The sequence below is a fragment of the Gigantopelta aegis genome, chromosome 10, assembly GCF_016097555.1.
Source record: "Gigantopelta aegis isolate Gae_Host chromosome 10, Gae_host_genome, whole genome shotgun sequence".
Taxonomy (NCBI): Eukaryota; Metazoa; Mollusca; class Gastropoda; order Neomphalida; family Peltospiridae; genus Gigantopelta; species Gigantopelta aegis.
Genome location: NC_054708.1, coordinates 16,674,649 through 16,685,770, shown reverse-complemented (window position 1 = coordinate 16,685,770; position 11,122 = coordinate 16,674,649). Strand labels below are relative to the sequence as shown.

Genomic DNA, 11,122 nt, shown 5'->3' with positions numbered 1-11,122 from the left:
TACCTGGTACTTCACTTATAAGTCACTTATATATATCTAACACTTCTGTTAAATATAAGCGAATGACTTACACTTCACTTATATATATGGTTAACACTTCACTTATAGGTCACATATACTTTGTATAAGTGATACCTCATTTGCATACAAAATCCTAATCGTTTACTTATAAGTCACTTATACTTGAAAAGTATTAACGACTTATACTTCACTTATAAGTGAAAAATATAAGTCATTTCGGTAAGGGGCTAGTTGGCGAGTAAATATAAAACACTGCTTTGCACCCTGCCACATAATTTTGCCATTTTATCACCAGTACAAATATTAACAATCATTATGGAACTCAGTGACCAGACCTTACTTGGAGTGGGTGTTCAGTGCTGCAATCATAATGTTAAAAATTACAATGTCATGAAAAAATATAAAAGAATAAAAATAACATAATTTTTATCTGAGGTTAGCAATTTTTATAAAAAATATTTGAATTGACGTTTAAACAAAATAGAAGATGCAGAATTAAGATACTAACAAAAATGCCACACTTCAAGGTAAGTGACAGCAAATTGTTCGAAGGAAGCAAATGTTGTTTTTTTAACAAATCACTCAACACATTTTATTTTCGGTTATATGGTGTTGGACATATGGTTAAGGACCACACAGATATTGAGAGGAAACCTGCTCGTTTGTCCACATGACAGTGTACACAAATCGTCTGATTTAACACAAAATCTGACAAACTGAAAACTAGGTTATTTGCTATTTGTTAGAATACATAATCACATGTAAGTTAATTTCTCAGAGAGTGAATGTAATGAGATAATCTGGGTATGCTTGTGTGTCATTGAAGATGACAAATATTTGCGGACTATTAACATCATTAACAACAGAATCATGCAACTGAGACTTATTCGTGCTCTTTACTGGTGGAACTCTCATCCCTTGTTGTCCCCTTGCGAAATCACCAGTGAGAACGGAGGCATAATACATGTACTTATGACCTTGAGAATCTGGTCTTGAATAGGTATTTTGTGCAGAATAATTTGCATTAACTGCAAAGTATACACCATCACCATAATAGGTTGCTGGAAGAAAAATAAGATTTATTTACCAATTTTTTAAATTTTATTTATTATTTCATTCTATCCCAGTTAAATGTAGATCTGGTGAAATCCAGATAATCTAACTGAGCTAGTACTTATGAACACTGGCCTTAACACATAACGGACTATATAACCCCATCATTTGAAAAGAATATTGTTATATTGCTGGACCAGGACATACATGACAACATTATAAACAATACATGTATATCTATGAATATCAAGGCAACTACAGCATTAGTACTAGCTGTCCTGCATTTAGGGTAATCAAGCGATGCTAACATTTGCAATTGACCTACCCAACTGGTTCTCAAAGTGGACATTACATTTTAAAGTGAGATTTATAATCCAATCTTGCAAATGTCTTTCGGTCTGACTGGTGTATTAGCAGCAACTATAGCTTCAAAACTGCCTTAGGGTTCAAGTGAAGGAGCAATTTTGGCAAAAATAATAATTACGAGGTGGTATCAAAAAGTTCCGAGACTAGGCCTATATACAAGAAAGTATTCACTTGATTCAAGTTTGGGCATCATCCCCTTCAAAATAGTCCCCTTGTGCAGCAATACAGCACTCCCAGAGCCGTTGCCGTTGCCGCTGCTGGAACATGTTCTGGAAATCTTGTTCTCCAAGCGTGTCGAGCACCTTCTGCAATTCGCACTGGATCTTCTCCACGGTGTCAAAACGGCAACCCTTCAGCTGCAACTTCATCTTCGGGAAGAGGAAGAAGTCGCAAGAGGTCAAAATCTGGCGAGTAGGGCAGGTGCGATAGGGTCACCATACTGTTACAGCCTAGAAATTCATGTGTTGCGAGAGCTCGGTGAGAGGGTGTATTGTCGTTATGAAGAATTCAATTGCCCTCGCACCACAGTTCAGGCCGTTTCCACTGAATATCCTCCCTCAGACGCCTCAGAACATTGCAGTAGAACTTGCCATTGACGGTCTGGCCCCTGGGGATGAATTCACGGTGAACAACCCCGCGAATGTCGAAGAAAACGATGAGCATGCTCTTGGTCATGCTGCGGATCTGTCTCGCCTTCTTCAGTCATGGAGATGTTGGGCTCTTCCACTGCGAAGACTGTTTTTGGTCTCCGGGTTGTACCCGTAGAGCCAAGTCTTGTCCCCAGTGATGGCCCTCGACATGAAGGTTGGGTCATCCAGGGCACGCTGATAGAGATATTGACAGACTTCAGCACGGAGCTCCTTCTGATCGGGGGGTCAAAAGCCTTGGCACGAACTTTGCAACAATGTGGTGCATGTTCAAATCAGACGTTAGGATTGTCTGCACTGTTCCGTATGACACATCAACGATGGCAGCAATGTCGTTAATGGATCTCCGATGATCCTCATGTACAAGTCGCCGAATTGTTTCCACATTTTTGGGGGTTGAGCTTGTGGAAGGTCGCCCAGACCTCTTGTCATCCAGTGATGTTCTGCCGCTCTTAAAGCGTACGTGCCACTTGAAACACCTCGCACAATTCATTGCTTCATTGCCATACACATGACGAATCATGTCAAAAATCTCAGTTGCAGATTTACCGAGTTTGACACAGAATTTGATGTTCGCTCTCTGCTCTAGTTTGCAGTCCATGATGAAATCGCAAATGTGCCTGTGCACGTGGTCACAAAAACTCCCGTAGCACAACACAAGATGTTCACAGAACGACGGCACTCGGTAGACTGCCTGATGACGGTTACTGCTAACCCCCACAGCACACACATCCCCATACTGCCATCTGTTAGCGTGCTATGGAATTAGTCTCAGAACTTTTTGATACCACCTCGTATTGACTGCCCTTTGCCACTAAAATCTGCCAGTGTTTGAAATGAAAGAGCAAACAAAATTAAAATCATTACATCACCAGTAATATGGTCATAGCAAAAATAAGCTTCAAACATATACATGTATATGTATATTAATTGAAGTAAAATATTAATAAAGATATATTTATTATCATTATAACTACTGAGTATTAAAACAAAGCACGTATTCTGAGAGTATACTGCTATTAAAGCAGTTTACTTGTCCCAAACAAATTTTCCTATCTCTTAATTAAGTTTAAGGGCCAGTTTATCTCCATGAAAGTCAAACCTTGATTTGCAACTACATAATATTTGATAAAGCTACACACAAAATGTCAGCTCAATATCTTGAGGTATTGCAAAATACAAAGTCTGAAAAATTGTATGTGGGACAGACAGACAGGCCCACAAATGATCGATAGAGATGAAACCAATAGTTCCCTGCCGTTGGACCTGTAGGGGACTAATAAACCATAACAATAGCCATGGTGCTATATTTTACTAACCATTCTTTCCACAGTAACTTCTGTTAAATCCATGTGTATAAAGAGAAACTATAGCATCAGCACTGGTTCCATGCCACAGTTTCCTCTCGGCTGGCTGACTGGATTGTTTTGATATTTGTTTTTTCTTAGCCACATACTGCTGATACAAGGTCTTATTCTGTATCCGTTCAATCTAGAATAAAACAAAGAGGCTCTGTTATTTATTTTTTAATTTTGTCAATATCATACATGTAGAAGTACATGTATGTAGATAATTCATTAGACGTATCAAGTTTGACAATTATCAAATTAAAACAGTATGAGATATATTTAGAGATTTGCAAACATTTGGAAATAGAGTGGTCTGAATGTCTTTGTACATCTGATTAGCTTGAAGTAATACAAAATCTTAATAACTCAGTGGTACATACATATATTTGCACAAAGCCAACATTTTTGCCAAATATATATACATGTATATAGCACTATTTGTTATAATACCAAGAACTATCGGACTAAAACTCTATGAGAAGAATTTTGAATGTTAACTTTCTATATAAATATTTTTAATTTAAACTCAAGGAGTAGATAAATTTTGAAAATTTTGAATGTTAAACTTCTATTTACATTTTTTAAATTTAATAAATAAAAAAACCCAACCTATCTCTGTATTAGTTTTTGAAGACTGCCCCAGAGAATCATAGGACCAAGTTACAGAATTATCCTATCAACCATCTGATGGATTTCAAATTTTCAAATAATAAATTTCCAAAATATATATTTGTCACAGAGTGCCCCAGAAGTCCATGCATTGTCCAATATTGAAACTCTATAAGAACTTGAACTTAAAAGATACAGTTACAAGTTTATTTATTGCCTTAAGTTTTACAACTACATTGTATATAATTGGCATACATAATAAATACATGTCTAGATGTATATATACAATTATTTATAGTATAATATTTCAGAGTAATTTTCACATAATATAGCAACTGACACAAACAATACAAATATAAAATCTAAAACTAGATTAAATCAATTGTTTCTTAACTTATATGCCCAAATTAAATTGACTTTTTTTTAAAGTCACTAGCCACCAAAATAAAGCATAAGCCCAAATTTCCGATCAATTACAACAAACTTTTTATATATAAGGTTGAAACATGATATGGGACCCAAACCCTATATACCGGGGTGGATAAGTAATTTAACAAACATCTTTCTCTATAACCACCCCCTAACAAAAGAATTAAACATACAATATCAGTCTTTGCCTTTTGAAAAACAAAGGCGAGTGAAAACTCGCACACCTTAAAACTCTTAGGCGAGTGAAAAATCGCACTCATCAAAATGCTAAGGTGAGTGAAAACCAAGCATTTATGAAGTAATTGGTACACGAGTACATGTAAATGCAGAGACATATGTTGCAAAAATAAACCAATAAACAAATAAAGTTTTCTTCTAATTTTATGTTGTTTGGTTCAGTAGTGTAGTCGGACTTCTTTTCTCTTTCAGGAATCGAGTTCTAATTATCCCCAGATCAAGCAGACAATGTCAAGGTTGGGGAGCCTCGAATCATTGCTATACAATGGTGATACATGTTCAATCATGATTACTGTTGATACAATGGTACAATAATTTATGAAAGTGAAGTGCATCACATTATTATTTTATCTTGCTATATTAATTTGGTAGTGAATATACGTATTACCATTATTTAATCAGACACAGACACTAGTTGGTTTTGATCGGGGTGGGGTGGGGGGGGGGAGGAAAGAAAGAAAGAATTAAGGGGAGGAAGAGAGAAGAATTATACAAGTAGAAAAGTAGAAACAAGTATCACTTATAATGCGCTAGCAATTCCAAACAAGCTGAAAGGGAAAATTAATAATTTAAGGAATAAAAGTGTCAGTTGAATTTTTTTTATTTCTCCGATTCTTAAATGAAAAGATCAAGCCATTTTTCCCAGTGTATAATAAATTTGTCGTACTCACAGTTTTTAATATAAATATATTTTTCAATTTGAAATTTGTTTTTCAGGATATGTTCGATAGCATTTATATGTAAATCTTTGTAAAGTATTTTCATATTATAAGTATATTTTATACTGAATATTAACCAGTTCATTACAGAAGTTAGCTTCGCCATTCACAATTCCAAACATAATAGCTTTTTTATTGAATGATCAGTTGCCAATTCCTGTTTTATCAAAGATCCACTTTTCAACAGTTTCCCATAGGTTTCTTACTTTATAGCAGTCATACAAAAAGGTGCTGTAAAGTCTCCGGTTCATTATTACAAAAAGTGCATTTAATTATTAGAATCTACGTAATGAATCATATGAAGAAATGTATTAGTGGCAAGAATTCTATGAAGCAGTCTGCACTGGAACCATCTTAAAGTTATATCTTTCAGACATTTAAATGGCAAAACATAATATTTCCGCGAAGTATAGCAATTGCAGTTCAAACCTTTATTTGCATATTTTATCTGTGACTTTGGAATTATGCTTTTATAGTTCAATATGATATTGTACATGTCTTTACTTCAGTATTTTTATTTAGCACAATTTTCAGTTTGAAAGGTAAAATTGGGCTTTGAATGGAAACAAATGTTTCATCAATAATGCTTATTGAATACAAAAATGATTTTACAGCATTCACTAATGATCCGTAGTTCAAAAAAGTAGTTTTGACATCATATTTATTTCTAAAAGCTTCAAATGTAAGGATATTTCCTTCAGTGTCAAGTAAGTCATGTATGAAGACAATTCTCTTTTTTATGTAGTTACCATATAAAAACGGTTTACATGTCTTTTAATATCTTATTATTATACCAAATTTTCAGTCCTTGAATATCTTCAGTAGTCTGTATACTAATTTGTTTTTGTTGTATTGTTAACCAACTAAATAAAATATCTTTCCAAAACAAATTTTTAATACTATCTTTTTTACGTATAATGAAATAGTCCCTGTGTATAATTAAGTCCTTAGTATTTATACCAGTAGTAGATTGAAATAACTACCCATTTGTTGTTATTAAGAAAAAGTTGTTGTATCCATGGTGACTTTAAAGATGTCATTATGTTCTGTATGTCAGGCATTTTTATACCCCCGTGTTAATAATCTTGCGTTAATACGTCTCTTTTGATTTTTTCGGATTTATGTTGCCAAATAAACTGGAAAAACATTTTATTTAAGTTTTTTATACTTGTTTTTGACGGATTTGGTAATGCAATTAATGAATATGTAATTAAAGGTATTATTAATGTTTTAATAATTGTAACTCTTCCTAAGACAGTCAGCTTTCTTGGTGTCCAAAGTTTCATCAATTGTTAAGTTCTGGATTTGTTTTAACTTAGAGGTAAAATTACATGTTATCATATCTTCTAAATTTATTGTAAAATTAATTCCAAGTAACATAAATTGATTTCCACCCCATTCTAATTTCCAACGTGTATGGTGGTAGACTTCTTTGCTATGTTTTTTGCTGCCTATATCCAAATAGCTTTTGACTTGGTGTAATTTATTTTTAGACCGGAGATTCCAGAATAGTAATCAAGTAATGTCATGGTACTGAACAGGGACTCGGAAGATCCGTTAAGAGTAAAAGTAGTATCATCAGCGTATTGAGATATTAGATATTCTTCGCCATCAATAGTGATACCTTTGATATTAGCATTATTTTTAACTAAAATTGAGGATTTCTCCCCAAAAAAAATTGCAAGCTTAATAAATAGCTGGTAACTAGCTGGTAACTACCTTGCGACAAGGTTGTACAAGCATATTTTACATGGTAGTAACTACCGCGTTTCGAGCTAGTATTTGGAACCTTTTTACAACCTTGCGACAAGCTTCCCGCAAGCTTGCGACTAGCTTCCCGCACGCTTGCGATGAGCTTCCCACATGCTTGCGACGACCTTCCCGCAAGCTTGCGACAAGCTACCCGCACACTTGTGACGAGCTTCCCGCAAGCTTGCAATGAGCTTTCTGCAAGCTTGCGACGAGCTTCCTGCAAGCTTGCGAAGATCTACCTACAAGCTTGCATCAGTGGCATCCATCTTGCATCTTGTATAATTCTTTAAAAAAAACCCAATGGTTTTAAAGTGAAAAACATGAACAGTTAAAACAAAAAAATAGGTGCTACATGTTGTCATATACTTACATGTAGGCTACAAAATTAGTTTACCTGTCTGATAGACATGTTACATGTATGTGGGATAGTCTTGACTAAACTAATATGCTAAAAAGCTCCTGGTCCTATATTCTTCTTCTTCTTCTTGTTTTAGGTTATATTCCTCCACTATCTGGAGATCCACACTGTACACGTGGTGTAAAGTCATTTGTTTGTTTCTTCTTGTTTTCTTTTTTCTCCTGTTCCACCAAGCAGGATTCAACCAAACTTGGTCCAAATGATCCTCTTATAGACCTCACCAAGTGTTGTTATTTTTCAGGCCAATAAAAATTCCAAGACGGCCGCCCTGGCCTCTGAATAACTGAGACATTTTTAACTTTTACTGAAGTTCCACCATGCAAATTTAAACCATATGTATTCCTAATGATCCTCTCATGGCCCTGACCAAGTTTGTTATTTTTCGTGGCAGATTTAAAAACAAGATAGCTGCCCTGGCCTCTGATTGACAGAGAACTTTTTTTGCTTCTTTTCAAGGTCCACCAGGCAGGTTTCAATCAAACTTAGTCCAAATGATTCTCTCATGACTTACTAAGTGTTGTTATTTTTGTGGCTGATTCAAAATCCAAGATGGCTACCCTGGCCTCTGATTGGCTAAGACATTTTCAACATGTTCTCAAATTCCATCAGGCTAATTTCAACCAAACATGGCCCATGCCATCCTCTCATGGCCATGCATATGTTATTATTTTTAGTGTCATAATTTGTAGGTACGCCATGTTATATATTTGATACTCTGAATATAAAACATGTTTTTGGTTGTTTTTAAATCTACATGTAGCTTGTTTGGAAGTGAAGCATTAAGTAGGCAGGAATAAGAAAGTTGAAAGATTGGTAACCAGATCAGTAAAAATAAAAACAGGAGGGAGAAAGAAAAATAGTATATTAAAGGTAGAGTAAACTCAAACAAGAGATTTATGTGTTGGAAAGATGCATACCCGGACCACCAACACATACTGACACTTTAACAAATGAAAAGCGCGTAATTTTAGAGTTAATAAAAAAACCCATGATTATTCCTGCTAACTGGGGGCAGCCATTTTGTTTCATGTTTGTGACGTGCGGTGGTATAACTTGGGATGCACAGTGTAAACAAACACTCTAATTTACGACAAGGCGCTTCGCTTTTATCAACCTGACTTGTAAAACAACATAAATTACTTGCTGATATAATAAACTATTTAACTAAATATATTTCAATTTGCATCAATAGAACGAAATAGAATTATAGCATTTTACTTTTTTTTAAATATCCAAAGAAAAAAAAGAAGCATATTATTAGGCCTATTGGTATGCTACGTTCGAGCAAAAACGACCACTCACGATACCCAAGTGATAATTTTATTTTCTTTGGGACTACGTAATTGGTCAGTTTTGTGATTTTAGATGGGAAAGTCTACTTAATCAAGGGTTTTACAGAATTACTTACAGTAATAAAGCAGAACGGCTGATTGATTACTATTAGAGGGGTGTCCGTACGGTTAACACACAATACCCTGTGATCTTAATAAAAGAGGCACGTCTTTTTAGTGCGTCTACACACAGTGTCTGGGGACCGTCTAAATATACACCTGCCAATCAGGAACCACAGGTACAGGCCATGGAAAGAAAAGACCAATTAACTAAGAAAACACTCCGATTATTATTTCAGTATGTGGATTAATTTATGTACAAACCATAATACAATTATTTAAACACTTTGACAATGGTGGTTTATTTTGTATTAAAAATAATATATAATTGTCGCTGGCTTACTGGGATGACTATTATTACAGAATATTGCGATGCCTCCGCAAAAATCAGGTATGTATTGTTTCTTCAGTTCGAAGACTAATTCCTGACATGACATGTTAACCATTAAGTAACCACTAGCTCTCCAGATGGCGTATTCACTGGCAGGGTTTCTGCCAGAAGGTAAAACGGGTATGGCACCATACCCAAATACATGTATTTTGGCAGATTTTATTTTTAAAATTAATGTTTTGACAAAATTAATTACTCTTATCATTACTGTATGATTTTCTTAACTCTAACCCTAAACGTAACCCATTTTCCTTTTGGGGGAGGCCCTCCATTACTCCCTGTTGACTGTGGTTGCATTCAATTCCACAGCTCCATACCCAAAAATTTCTTTCTGGCAAAAACACTGACTGGGATGATACAAAATGGCTGTGCCCGTTATATATAATAGCCGTCACATTTAACCGTTTTATTAATTAACTATACAATTATACTTGTTGATATTAAGCAATAATATGCATTATATATTGTTGAATATGCATACCAGGTCAAATGCCTTGATTGTCCCTTCCTTTAAGAAGTGGGAATAACAATTTTTTTTACAAGTAGGCCAGATAAGGGGTCTTACAAAACAGATGGTATAATGCCTACACCTTGGTCATATTTGCTGCATCAGAAAAGAAACCCATAAATGAGGACAGACTACTAATCCATGCACAAATAAACAGACAAAATGTCAAAACATAGTACAATGCTACTCAATAATAGTAGTAGTGTTAGTTATAAAGCTAACAAAAAGTCGTTACTGCACTAAAACCATCAACACGTACATACACCAGTGTCTCCACTGAAAACAGCTACAGTAATAGCCTGTGTTTGAAGATAAGTTTGTGAATAAATTAATTGTTATATATTATGTCAATGCGTGCACACACAGACTCACACACCAACATATACAATTATAGTGATTATTCAATGCTGACCAAGACACACACACACACACACACACACACACACACACACACGGTCTGTATCATCTAGACATGTTGATCAATGGAAAATAGCAACATTTAAATGACAAAAATAATAAGCTACACACTATCTCATATACATGCACATGTATACACAAATACATGTATGTTGTTCACACATACACACAAATAAAAAAAAAGAAAGAAAAGAAAACCACCCCAAACCAAAACAAACCCCCCCCCCCCCCCCCCCCCACATATACAGCAATATGTCGCGCACGCTCGCACATAAACAAAATACGCATATATACAAATATATCGCACGAATGCGTACATACACATACATGCACACACGGCCTGTATCATCTAGACATATTGATTAATGTGAAAAATAGCAACATTTAAATGAAAACGTAATAAGCTACACACTATCTCATGTATACAGAAATATGTTGTTCACATGTACGCAAGTACACACACATACACACCATTTAAATAACACAAATAATCCACATATATACAAATACACGTGTATGTCGTGTACATGCACATACACACACCATTTGAATAGTAAAAATAATATGCATATATACAAATGTATTGCACACATGTGTACATACAACACACACAAATATTCCTGTGCGCACACAGACTCACGTGGTACATCATCAACACGTATTATCTTAATATCTGCAGAAAACTATATTAAGTCACTTAATTTTTTGGTGACGAGGGATATCACTGGTAGAAACAAAATTAATCAGTAATGTTAAATAGCAAAATCAATCCACGTATCTAGCATATACATGTATAAATATATAAAAAAAAAACC

General features: G+C 34.9%; 1 protein-coding gene across 1 annotated transcript in view; it reads right to left on the bottom strand.

Annotated features, from left to right (window-relative positions):
* Nucleotides 1–259: 259 nt before the first annotated feature.
* Nucleotides 260–11,122, bottom strand: part of LOC121384378 (protein mono-ADP-ribosyltransferase PARP15-like) — a 37,417-nt gene continuing 26,554 nt past the window's right edge. Inside the window, exons 2-3 of the mRNA XM_041514750.1 lie at nt 3,407–3,578; nt 260–1,082 (exon numbers count right to left, since the gene is read on the bottom strand). Coding sequence (XP_041370684.1) covers nt 796–1,082; nt 3,407–3,578 — 459 coding nt within the window. The 3' untranslated portion in view covers nt 260–795. The remainder of the gene's footprint in view (nt 1,083–3,406; nt 3,579–11,122) is intronic.